This window comes from Odontesthes bonariensis, chromosome 4 (assembly GCF_027942865.1).
Source record: "Odontesthes bonariensis isolate fOdoBon6 chromosome 4, fOdoBon6.hap1, whole genome shotgun sequence".
Classification (NCBI taxonomy): domain Eukaryota; kingdom Metazoa; phylum Chordata; class Actinopteri; order Atheriniformes; family Atherinopsidae; genus Odontesthes; species Odontesthes bonariensis.
Window position 1 is genome coordinate 24,492,654 of NC_134509.1, and position 19,832 is coordinate 24,512,485.

General features: G+C 41.0%; 1 protein-coding gene across 1 annotated transcript; it reads right to left on the minus strand.

Annotated features, from left to right (window-relative positions):
* Positions 1-5: 5 nt before the first annotated feature.
* cc2d1a (coiled-coil and C2 domain containing 1A) lies at positions 6-19,469 on the minus strand. Its single transcript, XM_075463603.1, has 28 exons — positions 19,287-19,469; positions 18,974-19,043; positions 18,755-18,878; positions 18,553-18,659; positions 17,969-18,214; positions 17,541-17,856; positions 17,214-17,323; positions 17,058-17,130; positions 15,541-15,654; positions 15,278-15,405; positions 13,189-13,261; positions 12,980-13,110; positions 12,561-12,648; positions 12,362-12,438; positions 12,105-12,200; positions 10,991-11,113; positions 10,751-10,809; positions 10,138-10,254; positions 9,120-9,193; positions 8,976-9,034; positions 8,730-8,881; positions 8,545-8,635; positions 8,265-8,420; positions 4,916-5,047; positions 4,689-4,815; positions 3,289-3,365; positions 3,156-3,203; positions 6-3,035 (listed from the first exon to the last, which is right to left on the minus strand). The coding sequence occupies exons 2-28, from the start codon at positions 19,028-19,030 to the stop codon at positions 3,003-3,005; spliced, it is 2,988 nt and encodes a 995-aa protein (XP_075319718.1). The 5' UTR covers positions 19,031-19,043; positions 19,287-19,469; the 3' UTR covers positions 6-3,002.
* Between the last annotated feature and the right edge of the window lie 363 nt (positions 19,470-19,832).

Consider the following 19,832-nt stretch of genomic DNA (forward strand, 5'->3'; position numbering starts at 1 on the left):
CCACATCAGTTTCACCATTTTTATTCATGTTATACCAACCGCATACATAAGATAATAAAGCCTGAACAATCAGGCCGTCACACCTTCTCAGTTTGAGCTGCAATCACTTAAAAATAGAGACAGAGCATATTTTGCCATATATGTACTGTATATAAATACATTTATACTGATTGCCCTTTCGAGACATAGCATATTGAAACAGTAAATGGATACATATGCTCCAGCTGATCAGAAGAAAAGCCTTAACAATAAACAACTTCTAAAAAAAAAAGAATGGAGTAGAAATGAAACCACGAGGGGGTGAAAAAGAAAAGATCCAAACAATGAAAAAAAAGGAGCGTGTGTGCTGTGTTGCGAATGCGTGAGAGGAGTGTGAGTCACCAGCAGGACAAATTTTTAACAATATGTCCTTCATCCCCTGTCCTACCACGCTGAATGCTGATGAGCCTGTTGCCATGACAACGGGACAGCCTCGGAGGCCAGGAGGTTATTTGAGGCAGTGGGGTGTTGTGAGTGTGTTTGGGGGATACGTGGGGTTAAAGCACCCGATCTCCTTATTCATTTAGCTTTTTGTGTGAACCTCTGTATGCAGCTGCGTGCCCCCTGAAACCACAGCTGCGCGTTTAGCCGACCACGGCACACAAAAACATTTGTTTACGGCAGAACATGTTGCTGTTTTGCAGTTTCTGAAAGTGCTACATGACTGATCATTTAATTCAAGAAAAAATACAAAACATAGCCGTAACTCCGGCTTCAAAGTTGAACGGTTCACGTTTATTACAAAAACTAAATAGCTCAGGGTACGAGACCCTTGATGGGACAAAACAAACAATGAGAAGATAAAATAACCTTATTACCCAGAAATGAAAATAATGATACACATTAGATCAGTTTCCATTCAGCTTTATAATAGATCTGAATATAACTTTCCCGTATTTAGCTGCAAAACCCACCAAACACCTGAATGTCACAGCAGGCACATAAGTTGGAGGGACGATTTGTCAGATTTTCAGCAAATGGTGTTAATAATAATAAAAAAGTAATTGCATGAAAATTAATAAAAACTGAACTGATGACAACAGCCCTAACAGTTAGCTGCATTTTAATACATATTTCAGGCAGCTTTTGGGCTCCTAAAAGCAAAACCCTTGAAAACGGCTGCAGTTGTGAATCCACCGAGTCTGCACTTATGATTGTCAAAGCGACATTATTTCAATCTTCCCTAATGCAAAGCTTTCCAGATGAATCGGTATTAATGCACCAGAGACAAACATTAATGTGGACTCATTTGGCTCCGACTCAACTTTTAAAAGTCTGTAAAACTATTTCTGTGCCAAGATGAAATTAATGGAAATCAATGGCTGCTTGTTTGAGCATGGAAACTGCATCTCAACATCTGAAACCGTTTTGCATTCAAACACCAGCAAAAGCTCATTACGTCACCATAAGCGCAGATTTATCCGTTCTTCCCACTGCTCTGCCCGTATAAAAATATCAGCTGGTCAAAAACACTAACATTTACAGAGTCAGAAGACATCCATTCTTGATTAAAAACAAGGGGGAAGGGATGTTACATAAACCTCTGCATTACAGAGGGCCAACTTTAACCAGGATTAGTTGCTAATGGAGGGAAGCAGATTACTTTGAACGTACGATTATGGCGTGTCACATGACCAAAAAACTATTAGGGGACGTACCAGATGTTACGGACACATTAAAGCCACACAAAACGACAGAGTCTGGCTCATTTTAAAGTGGTCTGCTACATCCTGGCTGGATGTGTGTTCTGCTACAGTTGGGTTAGCAGCAGGTTGTCAAACACACAGAGGGAACATCTGTGCAGAGTATTAACCAGAGCTCAGAATACATTGCAGCACTGTCAGATTATATTCTCATACATCTAGCGTTGTTGCAACAAGTTATTCATTCCAAGATGTCCACCAGTACGGACACATACTGGGTTTGTTTTTGTGAACTTCTTCCACTGATGTCTGAGGCAGAAGCAGCTCTTAAGTATTTTCAAACTGACAGCAAATTAGGACTTAGTATTGTTTAAGACTTTGAAGATATTCAAAGTGGGACAGCCTACAACTTAAAACTGAATAATCTCTGAATGTGTGTAAAAGAATTGGTGTGAAAAAAAGTGGAAAAAGAGGAAGGCAACAGAGAAGAAACAGTCAGTGATGAAGGGGAAGCAGCAATCCCTTTGCAAAGCTAAGCTTTCACCACATTCACAGCACTCTGATAACACCTCTTTCAGCCCCTAAAGGCGACTTGACGTCTGGATCTAGTAGTCTCCTTGGTGACATCAACACTAATCCCTCATTATGGGATGTAGGCTCTGGTACCCTGAAGCCCCATTTTTAATTTTTTTTTATTATTCCCATATCACAGCACTCCAAACGGAGCAGATTACTGTAATCTGGGAACACTGGAGCAGACAGATTAGATTAAGCTCATTATGCACATATAACGTGGTGAGAAAGGGTTAAAACCACCTCAGCCCATTAATTAAACACACCTCAGACACAGATGCGCACACACACACACACACACCGTTTTTTGGTCAACCGTGGACACCAGAAGAGCTGGCGTCAAATGTAAAACATAAAATCTTTAAACGGATCTCTCCCCCAATAATTCCCACAGCAAAGCCGTCAAAGCAGATATCTGTAGTGTTGACTCGTTTAAGTGCAATAAAAGTAAGCCTCTTCCTCGGCTCTTTGTCTTTAAATTTCTTCAACGTCAGTCTCCCTTTGTAGTTGTTTAAAAAAAAAAAAAAAAAAAAAACTTTTAATTTTTTTTTGGCCGGCAGCTACCCACACGAGACACAAGTTACAGGAATGGCAGAATTAGCAGATTGGTTCATGCAGTTGTCTTGGACACGAGCAGCATAAAATCCCACTAAAGGTGCTTTTGTTTGTACCCACAGTAGCTTTTGTATGAGTGTGTATGACAGAGAGATAACAGTACTCCAGCCAACTCTCCACTTTGTTCTTCACTCATCCGGTGCGCTTCCTCTTCAGCGATTCCAGCTAAATTACAGAAAAGAAACACATACCCTGAATACATTTGTATTTACACATATATATGTGAAGATTGCACAACCTTATCTTATCTATACACTGACGGCAGCTAAACATGGCCACTCTTACCTCACTCTCTACCATCCTCATCCTGCCCAGTGCATCCTTGGCAGCATCCTGTTTGAAAGATAATCAAATATCTTTACAAACCACTGATACAGTTCAATAGGAGCAAACCAGCCAACCCTAACCGTGCACTCACCCTGTTGCCTTGACTGGAGTATTTTTTCACACCTTCAGAGAGCCCTTGTGTGAGGCGCTGCAGCACATTTTCATACTCTGCACATGTGGAAGGAAGTGTAATTATATGCTCTAAAGATGACCCAGAGTACACATACGTAGATCGGTCATGTGCTGGTAAATGTAGCTACGCTCATAACGGACACGGATGTCACGACATGATTGGGCTTTTGATGATATCACGTACTTAACTGGGTTTTATGAAATAAACAAAAAGGTAAAAAAAAATAAGCATGCAGGCTCAAAACTACCCACTTAGCCATATTTTGGCACGGTCTCCCACATTTAAGTGAGCTGAAATAAAGCCCCACTCACTGAACTGACCAACGTGAAAGACCAAGGAGCTCGTTTCATATCTCAGAGAGAAGATTGCAGAAGTCCTGGAGCCATTTCTAATGAACTGTGTGGTGTTGGAAGAAGACCACAACTGTCACCCTGAGCTGAGAGGGACAGCTGGTTCAGATGGTCAGAAACCACCTGAGAACCAACAAAGCAAAGGCATTCTATTTACATCACCATCGACTGAGTGGCTAACGTCAGAAAAAGGAACAACACCTTCAGGATCGATTAAAGTCAGCAGCTGAGCACATCATTTCCTGGAGGAATATTTTACGGACGGAAAAGATCTCTGAGAGTAAAGGTGAGGCATTCAACCCCAGGAGGACTCTGCTGTCTGTTAATCATGGACACATCATGCTCTGGGCTTGTTTTACCTACCACTGGATCTGGGAGATTGCACAAAGTGGATGGAATAAGAAGCTGGAGGAAGATGTCAGATTTCTTATAAAAGTCCCATTTGTGGAGTACTTTGTAACTCTGAGACTACAAAAGTGCTCCATAAACATAGTAATTTGTGTCATATAGATATAATAAGTATTATTATTAACTTGGATATAATTGAATGTTTCAGTCACAGCTTTAAGCACAGATCAAAACTGACTGTAAGATGGATGAAGCAGGCTGGTGAGTAGTTTTTGGAACCAACCCAACATTGTGATCTCAGTCAAAACACGAACGGGTCCAAGCCAGGAAATCATGAAATTAAATTGAATTCGATCAGCTAAGAATAGTGATCAGATATCCAACAAGAACCCCGACAGGAGCTCATTAATGGCCACAAAGAGCTTCTTGGCAACATTAAACCCGCTGAACAACTAGCAACCGAACATCAGGTGCTAACATTTCTGAGGCCTTGTGTTCATTTCAGGAATAAATCAAAAGCTTTGTTCTGAATTCCTGGAGTTTTAACTCTTTTAAAAATGTGTTGTTTAATCCCAAACAGACATGAGTGAAAGCCCAAATTTGCTGTGACATTCACGTCCAGAGTGAGTGTAAATTAACTTGTCGCTGAAACCGTCTTACCCGTCAGCAGAGCAGGAGAGCCGCGCTCCAGCTGTGCTTTCTGCCACTGCAGTCTGTGTGTGACCTCTTTGTACTGATGGATGAGGTCCGATGGGGGATCCCGCCGGTTCTTTCGGTAATCTGCAATCTGAGAAACAAGCGTAAGGAGCCACGTGACCTTTACACCTTTCCAAATCCAGAGGAGTAGACGTCCCAGATAAGCTTAGAACACACAAACACAGAAATACCTTCCTCTCCATTCGCTCCTTGTCGTAGTTGAGGAGGCTGAAGCTGTGGAGTTTGTACTGTGGAGGAGAGTTGTTGGGATGACCGCTTCTGCTACTTGCTTCATGTCTGGGTTTCGATCGAGGAGATGGAGCCTGATCCAAAGAAACACAATAAAGACACACAGAGGCTTCACTGAACTGAGCTAATCAGGTTAAAATTGGATTTCACTTTCATGCAAACGAAGAACCTGTTTTTTCTGCTGGCATGATAGAAAAAAAAAAGTAATTATGGTAGATTTCTAAGAGACATCACAGATGTGACGAGTTGTCACTGCTGGACATACCATCATAAACCCGGCGGGAATGCAACAGGCCTCCAACTGTATTCAACGGACTGATTTAAAGAGGAGCGGAGCTGCTGCCTTTATTCATGTTCAAACAAGAAAACAAAATGCAAATCTGGACATGAAAACAATATGAAGTCCTCTAACTGGAGGCTTTACTTTAGTTTAGTGGCCCCCCCCCACCCTCAATAACAAGACTGCTAACTGCACCACATGCTGACACATTATCCTGCTTTCCCATGCAACCATGGATAAAGCAGAGAGCAGGTAACAGCATATGATCCAGAAGGCAGCAAATCACACTCTGACGTACAGATAAGTTTGTCCAAACACGTTAAAAATCTGAACAACTTCCAGAAAATCTGTATGAGAATAGGAGGTGGAAAATGTACTACTGTTACAGCAGTATTTGGAAGTGGGTCATCATGATGAACTGCTGATGGTTTTAGTTCTAAAGTCAGGTCGCATTGAACCATCACAGACAAAGAAGGGAGTGAAAGCCGATGTAATGAACAAATCAATTACAAAAATCAATCACACCCATAGGTTGTATTTAATGGATGAAGTATGCGAGTCTAAAAGTTAAGTCCTTTAAATCTGCGTTCAATCTCTTGGCAAGCAGAAGGCTCTGTATTTGGTTCAAAAAGCAGTCCAGATTTGAGAAATTGCCCCCATTTTCACTTAATTTTCTAGTTATATATATATATATATCATATAGAAAACTATATTTCTATTCTGAGCAGGACCTGTGGCACAGAAATCCACAGCAGATCTGAATCTGAACGGCTCACTGATGAGAAACCAAACAAAACATAAGCTTTTTTCTTTTTTGAGCTGGTATTAACTTTAGCCAAACACATGCTCTGAAACACAGAATAAAAGTAAAACTAAAACCCAGCTATAAAAATATTATTTCTTCTTTGAATCACCTTCTTTGAACAACCTACAAGCTCATAACAAGTCTGTTCAATTGTTTGAATAACTCGGTTAAAAATGAATATCTGCTTTGACACTTGTGCGATACCCCCAAACCAGCAGAGGCACAGGCATGAAATTCTTGGTAATCACACACGGAGTCATAGAGAAATAGAGAAATCTTTTCCTGATGAGTTTATGGTTTAAAGTTGTAGTTGAAATCTGTTTGATACTGTAGATCACAGAATCCTGTTGCACAGGCTGGAAAACTGGGTTGGACTTTCTGGAGCGGTCCTTAACTGGTTCAGGTCCTACTTAGAAGGCCGGAGTTATTTTGTTACTATTGGCAGCTATGAATCTGAGCGAGTGGCCATGACTTGTGGAGTCCCCCAGGGGTCAATTCTTGGACCTCTTCTGTTTAACTTGTATATGCTCCCTTTGGGTCAGATATTGCAGAATTTTAACATCAATTATCACAGTTATGCAGACGATACACAACTTTATGTGTCTCTGTCACCGGACGACTGCAGCCCAGCTGACGTTCTGTGTCAGTGTCTGGAGGAAGTAAACACCTGGATGAGAGAGAATTTTCTACAATTAAATGAAGACAAAACTGAGATTATTCTGTTTGGGAGCAAAGAGAAGAGGGTCAGCGTTGGTACATATCTTGAGACTCGGGACCTTATAATCACTGACCAAGTTCGTAACCTCGGAGTGTTGATAGACTCAGATCTGACTTTCAGCAGCCACATCAAAGCTGTCACCAAGGCAGCTTTTTACCACCTCAGAAATATCAACAGAATTAAAGGTTTCCTCTCCCAAAAAGACCAGGAGAAACTCATCCATGCATTCATCTCCAGTAGACTCGATTACTGTAACGCTCTTTTAACTGGACTTCCCAAAAAGAGCATTAAACATCTGCAGCTCATCCAGAACGCTGCTGCTAGAGTTTTAACCCGGACTAAGAGATCTGAACACATCACACCAGTTTTAAAATCTTTACACTGGCTTCCAGTCAGTCATAGAATAGATTTTAAAAGCCTGCTGATGGTTTACAAATCCCAGAATGGTTTAGGCCCAAAATACATCTGTGATATGTTCAGAGAATATAAACCCAGCAGAGCTCTTAGATCCAAGGACTCAGGTCAGCTGGTCCAGTCCAGAGTCCAGACTAAACATGGAGAAGCAGCATTTAGCTGTTATGCTGCAAACAAGTGGAACAAACTGCCAGTGGAGATTAAACTTTCACCAAATGTAGACATTTTTAAATCCAGGTTAAAAACATTTCTTTTCTCATGTGTCTATGCATGAAATATCTTTTAACTTATCTAGACTGTTGCCTGATTTTAAATTCATTTAAATGATTTTATTTGTTTCTCTTTATATTATTTTATGTATTTTTAATGCTTCTTGCACTCCCTGCTGCAATGCTTTTATTTTATGTAAAGCACTTTGAACTGTTTGTACATGAAATGTGCTATACAAATAAATTTGATTTTGATTTTTTTTTTTGAAAGACAAAAAAACCCATTGATATTCACTTCATGCTTCAGGGTGTGGCCACTTTATAACTGACATGTTGCACATCTTGGGTGTGCTCAGACTGACATTAATACAACTCGCTAATCCAGTTTTAAGAATAATATATCAAGGTCTTAAAACAGCAGCCCACAAACCATCATGCGTCTGTAATAAATAGTTTACGATCAAACCAACAAACCAGTTTTAAAAAAGTACGGTCTATTTTAAGAATTATTATGTCTCCTCATTTGTTTGTCCTTCATAAGCGGAAGTTGAATGACGTTTCAAATCAATGCACATCAGTGATTCCTTCTTGATGATCATTCAGGTTAAAGTACTTTCAATCCCTCCTCAAAGTCCTAAAGTTGTTCCTTTTGAACATGTGGGCGTGTAGATTGTCCTTTTCAAACTGCTCAGTTTGGTTTTAGCACACTGATCTGCTAATACTTGTGTTTTTTTACACATGTAACTATCCAGTTTTTAAGATGAAGCTCTGGCTCAGTAGATTGCATAATTCACATCCAAGATGAGTTGGATTTCTCTGAGAACAAGAAGAAAGGCAGGTCATTTGAACTGATAACTCTTCTCACCCGCTCCTTTTGTTTCTCTGGAGGGGAAAGTTGTGGGACGGGCTCAAGAACCAGCCACTTCTCCGTTACTGGCTGCAGATCAAGTCCTGACAGCGGCTCTCTGATCTTCACCCTCACCTCCAGCTTCCCACCTGTAGCTTTACGCCCATCCATCACCTATGAGCGCACACACACACACACACACACACACACACACACACACACACACACACACACAGACTGTCAGAGAGATCTGGTGAGCACTTGTGTGTATGTGTGTGTACATTTCGTTAACACTCACCTCTACGATCTCTCTGATGTCGCAGTGGTTTTCTAGAGCTTCAAGCTTCAGCTGAGCAGTGCCCACTACTTTGTCCGTTTTAAACAGACCTCTGTAAACACACACAGCAGAGAATAAAAGTGACAACAAGGTACAGACGTGAGAACCGTGCAGACAAACAGGTAAGCAGCCGCGTGTAATATTACCCCTTGTGGACGATTTCAAACTTGATGCCTTTGGACTGAACGACTCGTTTGAAGCCTCTGTGGGAACGGTTGATGCTGAGTTTGAACTGATCTTTAAACTCTGGGCTGTTGGTGTTCTTCACTGTGCTGGTCTTGTCCCTCTGAGCCTCCTCCTACACACAAATAAAATGAATTCATTAAAACACATCTACACCCAGTACACAAAGTGTGAAACATCTGCAGTCACTGAGTGTGAAGGATTCTTACTGTGCTGGGAAAAGGAAACTCAAATTTTACACTGGCATCCAAATCATTAGGAGAGACACCTGCAGGGCGAGAGATAAGTGTGAGTGCGCACAGATATGTCAGATCACCGCCTTCTGTTTTCAAAGAGGACGAGCATTTCTGTACCTGATGGAGCTGGGAGGTTGACGCCTCGGATGATGTACAGTATCAGGTCATTAGGTGTCAGGTTGGAGTTGATCCTATGTGACAGACAGCAACCAGTCAGCGCCACTGAGAGCAAAACAATTCTGACGGTTTTATGAGTCACAGAGCTGTTAGCTTGATATCATACTGGAGCAGAGGCAGAGTGAGTCATTCTGACTCATCTCCAACTATAGTACCGTAAATCAGTCCTTTTCTTGTCTAAAAAAAATGTTCTGAAAGTTAAACAACTGATAAATGTGCAGAAAATTAAAGGAGTCTGTTCAAACTTTTTCTCGTAAAAATCACAACATCATCAGTATTCTGATGAAACATTGATCTACTGATGGATATCAGAAGTCAGCGGGAAATAAGTCACATCAATTTGATTGATGGTACAGGTCTTTATGGAAGGAATCCTCAAAATGAATAAATGACATCTTATGGGTCACCAACAGCCCAACAGTACGCTGGCCATGACATCACAGGGGGATTCAAACTGGATTTCTTAAAGACTAAGCTTATCATTCATTTTTCATTAGAACTTAATTATAAATTTGTTTAATGAACTGAGATACTTTAAATAAAGTCCAGGGTTCTCACACTTCACTCTCACATGCCAATTTAATTTCCACATCACAGGAAACCAGGTGTTAATTTGCTATAAAGAACCAAAATGATTTTGTGATAGCTACAGAGGAGCAACAAATAAAAGGGAAAAACGACAAAAAGTATCACCTGTCCTAAAGTATTCTTTATGAAGGCGTTCTATATAACCTGCATGAATGTCGTGTAAATTATTTTAATTAAGAAAAAAAATATTCATTGAAATGTAGGACATGAGATCATTAGTCTTTGAGGAAGGCAGTCAAACACAGCATGGAACCACACTGGGTAATCAATGAATGTTCTTTATAAATCAAACTACTAATAATAACGACTTGGGCTGGTTCACAGAACAACATGGAACACAGAAGATCTGTTATGAGCTCAAATGACTGACTTGACAGAGTTGAAGGTCCTCTCCTCTGTGTGGCACTTGGGGACTGGGTGACCCTTGGCGTGGGCATTCTTCAGTATATCTATGTTCTTCATAGACTCCTCAACTAGCTTCTCAAACCTGAGGAGAGACATAAGTGGAGGTTACACGTACATTTGACATGGCTTTCTCATACTGTAGTGCACCGAAAAGCCCCATTTTATAAAAATAAATGCATTTAGAAAGAAGATTATACATAATGTGTGACGGTATAAATGTGTAAATATCTGGAAAAAAAACCTACAAGGAAGTTACACCGAGGAGAAAAAAACTGCAAGATCACAACTACACGGAAGAACTTAGCAGAACATTATAGTGTTTAGAGAAAAATATCAACTAAAAATAACAACAACTTATAAGTAAATGGTATCTAGAAGATATCAATAAACAAATTATCAAGTAATGATGTTTTGGAAAGGTACCGCTGACTTTTCCGGAAGAGAAACATCGACCTGAGTTACGCGTCATTCAACAAAAAACTAAAGAAAAAGGAACAGGTTTCCAATGCCATGGATGTAAGTTACACAACTGACGAAGATCATACAAACAAACACGCTTATGAAAAATGTCTTCTTACTTTAAAGTCTCGGCTACATTGCCCGTGAGCGTGAACTGCTGAGAGAGGCCCAGACATTTCTGTCAAGCAAAGGAAAACAAAACACAGAACAAATGTTGTCAGAGACTTGTTTTTCAAATACTGCACGACCAGATGATGTCAACGTCGATTTGTAAACTCATAGCTGACTTACGATGAGTTTCATAAAGTGCACTTTAATACAAAATCTAGAACAAAGAGGAGGCGAAGCTGAGTTTTAACCTCGTGTTGCTTTCGTAAAAGATCCATTAGGCCGTGGTACTTCTCACTGGAGCGAGGGGACAGGGGAGAGGTCCGGGAGCGACCCAGGGAGTAGTCTTCCTCACCTACCGGTGCGCTTGGAATCTGTTGGCAACAAGGAGAATGTAGTGAGAAACTAAAATGTGAGAGCATGGAAAAAGAAAAAAAATGATGGAACGCTTTTAACACTTTAAACCAGGACATGAAATAAAAAGTGAGCTCAGAAGAACCGATTCAATTAAGGGATCTGTGTTGTTTTTGAGTTTTTAAAGGCAAATGTTAAGGACTAAGTTTATATGCGGTGCTGATGGCGAATTCAAAGACAAACAGGAAATCTGAATCTTCAACTTTGAACTGTGGGGAAAAAATTGCGTATAACTAAAAAGTTGGTATAAAAACCGTCATTATGATCTCATTTCTCTCTCTGGTTAGGTGAACTATCAGATTGCTGATGAGAGTTCAGCGAAGCAAAAAGCAAAAGGCTCGACTTTCCATTTCTGAGATACCACAAATGCAACATTGTTTGACCTCATGGTGGAAGGAGATGAAGATGAAGAGGGTGGATATTTCTATTCTGAGCAGGACCTGTGGCACAGATATCCACAGCAGATCTGAATCTGAACGACTCACATTTCTTTTTTGAGCTGGTATTAACTTTAGCCAAACACATGCTCTGAAACACAGAATAAAAGTAAAACTAAAACCCAGCTATAAAAATATTACTTCTTCTTTGAACCACCGCGCTGACAAACAACATACAAGTTTGTACCAAGTCTGTTCAATTGTTTGAACAACTCCATTAAAAATGAATATCTGCTTTGACACTTGTGTGATATCCCCAAACCAGCAAAGGCACAGGCATGAAATTCTTGGTACATGGGATACGATGCATTGAAGTGAAATATTGTTTGTGAAATGGTGTTAAAATATAAACAAACGCATGCTCTTGTATGGATTCAAATACACAAAGGAAATTATCTTGATCCCACCTTGTTTGCTTCTGTCACATTATGACACCTTACAGATCCAGGCTGCTGCTGAGGTGACTTTACATGCACTGTGCACTAATTTGCACATAAATATAAATATATATAACCTTGGTTATATCAACGGGTAGCCCAGACTTGGCAGCAGTGATCATGGGGTCCAGTCCCTTGGCGTGCCTGAGGTGCTGCGCAGCTCCCGCCATGTCCTGAAACAACCAGGTAGCATCAATGAGTCCTCAGCAGCTCAACGGATGTTCAGTATTCAAATAAAGCGAGTATCTGTGCTTAATGAGACCCTGAATGACTCTATGTATGGAGCCAAGAAAAACTAAACACGGTCTTACAAAGAAAAAGTCCCAAAGATTACCTTCATCTGTTTGGAGCGCAGCGCTGCACGCAAAAAAGCCTGTCGCCGTAGCAACAAGAAATCCACTTGCTGTTGGGCTAAAAACATGTAGAAGAGAAAAAAGGAAGTGAAACTTTGTGTTGTGCACTTAAAACAACTTGACGAGCACTTTGGGCCCATGAAGGAGGACAGATGGACGTGGGCGTTGACCTGAACACACCTTTAGCTCCCAGTTTTGGAGCTGAAGCTCCTCCAGGAGCCTGAGGAGCCGGAGACTTTGCTTTCTGGGCAGGTGGACGTGCTGCAGGCTGCAGAGGTTACCATCAACAGAAAAATTAAATAAACCTACGAAATTATTTCTCAGTAAGACCATTGTCTTCTTATATGGGTACAACCGTTTTAAAAACGTTGGACATTTGCAGGACATGCAGGTTTCTAACTACGTAAATGTACTTGATGGCAGGACGTGCAGAGGAGAGAACATTACTGACTGAAGAACCTGCAACATAAGCTGCAGGAGCTGAGTTGGCATAAAACAAGGGTTTTCTTAGTTTAATCCAAAAGCAATCAGGTTTCTTGGCTGTACTATAACAATTTGACCATTTGGTGCCTCTACCCCCCCCACCCCCCCACACCAACCTTGGCAGCTTCTCTCTGTCCATCCTCTTCATCCTCCGAGTCTGCATCCTGATTTCCTATTTTCATAGCCGTTTCCAAGACACCCATGAAGTTCTGCTGACTCCTCTCTGAGCCCTGGAGTGGTGGACAACCTAGAGGAGAAACACAGTACACTTATCATCATGTACAAGAAACAAAACCCTAACACAAAACTGCATTCCCAAAGTTACCTGGTGGCACAGGTAGATCGGATAAGGTGACGGGTCGGCCTGCTTTATGGGCTCTGATGGCATCCTGATATTGCTGTAGAACAAAGAAAGAAGTTACTGGCGATGCTGTTTTCACCAGATTTTTTTTCTAAAACAAGAAAAAAATAACTCTGTTATTGGGTGTCCATGTGATATACATTAGATCCCTTAACAGTTACAATTTTGTAATACTTAATTTCCATTTTAACACAAACAAGAAGCGTCAACCAAAATACAAGGTTTGTGTCCAGCAAAAACTGACATGATAAACAATGTTTGCTGCTTTTACTCCTGTAAAATATTACCTACAAATATATTTCTCCTCTCTGGTTTATGGTTTTTCTAAAGCTGTATTTCCCCTGCGGTCAGTTCATCAAACGTAAGCCTCAGTGCATATTAACATTTCCCAAAATTCATCTTACTGTGATAACACTGTACGAGAATTTAGGATTATCTGGAACAATGTTGCCCTGTGATGGACCGGTGACCTGTCCAGGGTGTACACCGCCTCTTGCCCAATGACAGCTGGGATAGGCTCCAGCCCCCCCTGTGACCCTAAATTGGATTAAGTGGGTTTAGAAAAATGGATGGATGGATGGAACAATGTAGTTGCAGGTCCTTAAAAACTGAATTTAGCCTTTAATTTATCTTAAAACAAATAAGCAGCACCAATCTGGTCTCAAAGAATTTTAACAGCAGCTCAATATTGATAAAAAACTATAAGATTAACGATAGCGCAAATAAATGATCAACATAAACCACAGTTACAAACAGCCATTTAGCTGGACCACTGTCGTTGTACTGGTATAAATGCACAGGAGGGGAACTGATGATGTCGACCGTGTGAGAAAACATTCAAGACTTTCTGCTGCTTCTAACTTTCTCTGTGGGAGATCATCATACATGCACATGTAGGCAAATTCACTGCAGAGACGTGGTCTTTAAGTTACTTGATTTTGTCAGATGATGATACAGTTATAATATCAGGATTTTATTAGAGCAAAGCAACAGTCTGAAAATGCTTGTAAGACACACAGTCTGCGTGGGCTGCTTTGAGTTGAGTCGTCTGACAAAATAAATATAAAATATGTGAATGAGAGCTGCTTTATTGGGAGTTTGACTGTATTAACATACAATTAACACGGTACCGTTTTTACAAACGATGCCTAATGATGAAACTTTGTAACATGTGAGGAGCGCTTAAGCCCAATTGAGTGTAATCTAATGTATTTGTACCCCAACTGCATTATTTGGTACAATTTTGGTCACAATAACATATTTACATGCATTTTAAAAGTCTAGTTTATGTGGGACTAACACACCAACTCATTTTTTTTCTAGTGTTACATACATATGCTTGGGCTCAAGCAAGACAACTTAGCAGTTTTTGTGGAAAAGCCACCACAGTAACATGTCTTCTGGTCGAGGTGAAAATGTAATATTCAGGAAAATATCTTCTGTAAAGTGATCTGCCATGGCTAATAAATTCTATGCAAATAACAAATAAAATAAAATTATACTATCGAACGCTACCAGAAGTGAGTAAAGAGCAAAAATTTGAGGTTTAACTGAAACTACAAGATTTTAGTCTTTATAAATCATGTAAAAACAAGAGAAATGAGAGTAAAGTCCAGTGAGGTGTTCAAAGTGGGAGAGTTTGTCTGGGAGATGATCACTAAACAGGCTAAAAAAGTCATGAAAACCTTGAGAATTCCTGTTTTATGGATTTCTCTTCGAGTTCAGCCACACCCATTCCCTTAAGAGATTTGATGTCTTTGTCCCAAGGATCTGAAACCATCCTGATGCAGGTGAGTTCTTGTACAGTCAAATGAGCAATAGTAGAGGTTACAGTCGAAGCAACATGAGTCACACCAGTTATTCAGGGAAATGATAGAAACACAACACCAAGCAGCAGCAACACAGAGCCAGGAAAATAAGATTAAGCAAAAACGGGGAGTTTAATGGCTCTTTGATTTACATTTCCAAAAAGTACATACTATTTTTGTTGGGGGAAAGAGTATTTTTGCCTTTGAAAATATTAGCCACAGTTTTTTTTTTTAGTTGCATGTACCTTCACAATGCGCTGGTGCATGCGAGCTTTGCGATCGTCTCCTTTGCTCTTAGCTCCCTCTGCTGCTTGCTTGTATATGTCCATCCTCTGCTGCAGGGCTTCAGCCAAGCTGCTGGGAGCAGGCAGGTCTTTACAAGGCACAAAAATAAACAGTCATATATCTTATCTAAATTTAGATGCATGTTTAAGGGGGAAAAAATGAAAAAATAAATCCCATTATGCCAACCGTTTAAAGGGCAACATCTAAACAATTGTAGTCTTACCAGCAGTGGACACCTGGGCGGGTGGAGGACCAGCAGGACCAGCAGAAGCAGGTGGAGCAGCAGGTTTGGAAGAAGACTGAGGAGGAGGTCCACAGTTCTCTACTACAACATCTCCTGAAGATGAACAGAGAGCATGCAGGGGTGGATATAGAGTCATATCAAAACCATTAAATGCATCTCTAAAACACAAGTATTTCACTTCTTCTAATGGGATGAAGCTTTTTAGCCTCTTGCAATATATTCCATTCATAAACTACAGTGGTTGTAGGCTAAAATTGAGAAAATATTATTACTGTGGAGCAGCAGCCCATTTATTCCTGCAATATTTAAAGTATCTCCTCACTGGCAAACTGGACAATCTCAATACTCAGACACAGACTAGATATTTGACTGTACAATGACTTCCCACTAATTTCAACTAGCTCGCTTCGGCTCGGCACGGCTCGGCACGGCGCGCTATTTGTGTGCTTCCACTAGCACGCAGTACCTGCAACCGGGTAGACTTTTGGTACCACCTCAGAAATCCACTCTTTGGTCGGTCGAGGAGGTCCGGATTTGTACGTTGCTCGGCGCCGTGTAAATGACTTCACGGAGGTTTCGCGCATCCGTGTTACGATGACCCCGCCCACGTCGAGGAGGCACGAAGTGATACTCAGTTATTATGGAAACACAACCAAACCGAGCCGTGCCGTGCCGAGCTAGTGGAAATGCGCCATAATAGGAAACGTGCATTAAATGCCATCTGTAATGTAGCTTAAGCTACAAGAGACTTGTGTTTCTACAAGATTTTATCTGCTCTGTAAAACATGACACAATCTGTGTGTGCTGCAGTAAAACTCTTGTTTGTGTCGTTAATAAATAAGAGTGGCGTAAGCACTCTGATGTCAGTGCAGAGATTTTAATCAGACACCTCCATATGAAACCAGTTTGAGCACTATCAGCCAGTCCTGCACGATTCAGTGGGAAAGGGTATAAAAAGCCTTGATAAGGTCAACCGGTGGTTTAACGCTTGGTTGTTTCTGATTCAGAAACTGTAGAATATCATCATGAAAGGGGTTAAAGGTACTTAACAAAGTGGGATCACATTGACAAGATAAAGAGAGCATTAAAAAAGTGAGTGGAAGAAATTTAAACGTGAGCCGTTTCTTCGTCTTAATTTTTCTTTGAGTTGACCGTCCAGAAGTTTAGCTTAAGAATGTATACGCCAGTGGCATTTCCTGTTTTGTAACTGCTGCCCTGACAAAAGATAAGGCATAGAATTAGCGACATCCAATAAAAAAAATATTTTTTTTTAATTTAAAATTTGAAAGCAGCACCATTAAAGAGTAAAATGGTGAACATGGAGCCATGAAGAACAAGAACCTCTTTCATTGCTCAACATTTTCCTTCTCATGCTCATTTATGCAAGTTGATGAAAATCTATTTTGATGAACTCTTAATCAAACCTATTAAAGGAAATTTATAAGTAAAGTGGGTAAATGGAAGTCCGAAACTTGAGGTGCGTTGGTTAAACTCACCAGGAGGAGGAGGTAAGGAGCTCAGCTGTATTGGTTCCCCTCGGTCCAATGCCTCCAGCAGCGAGTCGAGCTTCTGCACAGGTGGCGAACAGCATTTGTACAGCAGATTCTCTTTTGCAACTATTCAAATGATCAAATTGCTACCGGTGGTATTACCTTGGCAGTGAGGTAATGCTGTTTGGCCTGGTCGATATCACCGCTCTGTTTGAAGTGTATGGCAGCCGTCTTGTACTCCCTCTGTCTGGACAACACTGCCTGTTTGAGCTCTGAGGGAAGCGAAGGCAAGCACACACGTTTAGGTCAAAATGAGAAAGAGAATGAAATGGGAAGATATCTAAACAACCAGCTGGTGTAAGATGTGGCTATATGACGATATCATTTGATTGTTTTCCTCAGAACATCCTTCTACTGTCTTGTTTTAACATTTACACATTAAGTAGGAGACAGAAAAAAAGCATGCTTTGTTTCATCATGTGTGTGTACCTGAGTGCTGGCCGCCAGGCTGGCTCGGAGTGAGGGGAGAGATTGCAGGGGTGTCTGGGGTGATGGCGGCTGCAGGCTTTTGGGGAGGAATTAGATGCGTTGGCTTAGTGTTTGGAGCTGTCGCCGCAGCCTCCCTCAGGGGTTGCTGATTGGAGGGGGGAGAGGGTAAAGGCTGCGGTCCTGGAAGTTCTAGTTTCTTCACCGGTTCTGACTCGGCTGTAACATTTGACTTTCCTCCAAGAGCGACAGGGGGAGGGATCTCCTCTTCGTTTATCGGCTTCCCTTTTTTGACACATGTTAACATGGATTGTAATGTCTACAGGTGAAGAAAACAAAAAACAAAAAAATTAAAACACACCATGTTTCTGAACATCGTGAAAGACACATCAGATTGAACACATAAGATTTTTCCTCCCTGCTCAGTCTACCTTTAAACCCCGGTCATATCTTCGAACTTTGCTCGTCTCGCCTGCAGCCTTGGCATTGGATATGGCAGTCTCATACATTTGAATGCGCTCCAATAGATTGGATTCCAACCCAAAAGCGCCACTGGGAGCAGCGAGAGGACCAGCGTGGGAGGCGATGTTCACTTTAGGAGCAGTGGGTGTGGCAGCAGGAGGCGTTGGAGCAGGAGTATGCTCCTCATCGTCCTCCAAAACTTCGTTTAATTCTGCCTATGTACAGAGACAGAAACATAAATACAATTAAAAGGAAAACACAGCAATCCAACAGAAGAGCTTAGAACCATTATAACGTGGAAATTTAAGTAAAATAAAAGAGATATGGGCAGCAGCTGACATAACCTCCATTAACATCTGTGTCATTTATGTCAAAAAACAAGTCCAATTCCTGAAGACATTAAGCTCAAGATCTAAAAATAGCTGTGAAATCTGCACATTGGAAAAGTTGGGATAAGCAACTTGCTTTCTAAATAATCTAAACTCATAATCAATCTAACTACAACTAACTGATAAATCCACAAATAGATTAATGGATTAAGAGCGTATGCTACCAGAAGATCTTCATCATCCTCCAAATCTTCATCCCCTATTTCATTGTCATCCAGATCTTTCATACAGAGAGCTGCCATTCGTTCAATATCAGCCATGGGAACAGGAGCTGAGCAGAAGTTAAAACATAAAGATCGTCAAAATCTCAGCACATGTTCAAGAAAGATGGAGGAAAAAGGTTAGGACTGGCCCCTCTACCCTCACCCTTCTTCCCTTGTGGCCTTCCTCCTCCTCCTCCAACCAGACTGAGGAGCTCTGCCTCCAGCTCCTCATCATTTCCATCATCATCTATCCCTCCACCCGGGTTAAGGTCAAGGAGCAGCCCCATCTGAGGCACAAACAATACAAGAGCCGCTTAATCCTATCACATGTTGTATATTAACTGCAGAAGTAATTTACACATCTCTTTAAAGGATGTGACACCTGTTTAGCTCGCGCTGCCCCTTGACCCCGAGCAGGGGGGTTCCGACTGCGACTCATGGACCGTGAATACCTGCAAGTAAGCAACTAAAACGATCAAATTACAGAACCAATGAAAACACGAGGAAGGTTATTAACATATTATGGTCAGGTAACAGGTAGAGTCCACTGAGTAAGCACGGTTTTCTGTGGCAGACAATTTCTGAAGCCTGGTGCAATAAAACTGACGGTTACAACTGTTCTGGGGGAAGGCAGCGTCTATGCTAACGGCTAAAACAACAAACAGTACGATAATGAGTGCTGACAGGCTGCTTACCTTCACACTTTCAGGGAGCGTGGGGTCAGTCGAGACGCTTATTTAATTCGCAAATTTCTCAGAAACAGCAGAAAACAACACAGAACAGGAACGCGCAAAGAGGTAATCTCATACAAACGTTTACTTTGAGCTCTCAAAACAAGAACGGTAAGCTGTGTAAATTACTTCCTACATTCCGTCTCCGTTGGCAACGTGTATCGCACTTTACGGCCGGTCGGAGCACGCCCATTACTGACGTAAAACATCAACGTCATGTTCAAGCTGTAAAGATCCTACTTTAGGTGGGTAATTTCACATCCGTGGGAAAGATATTACACGACAATTAGTCAATGACTGATAAGGACTTAGATGAATAAGCATAAATTAACTATTCAAATCTAATCTGGCAAGTTTATTTGGTACTTAGTCAAACAGCTTTTTATTTTATTGTATGTCTCAGTAAGCTAGGTGTATTTTCATTAGCTAGCTAATTAATGCATATGTTTCTTTTAAAAAAACTGCTTTTTCTGAACTGTTATTATAAAATTCCCCCATATTCTAATTCCA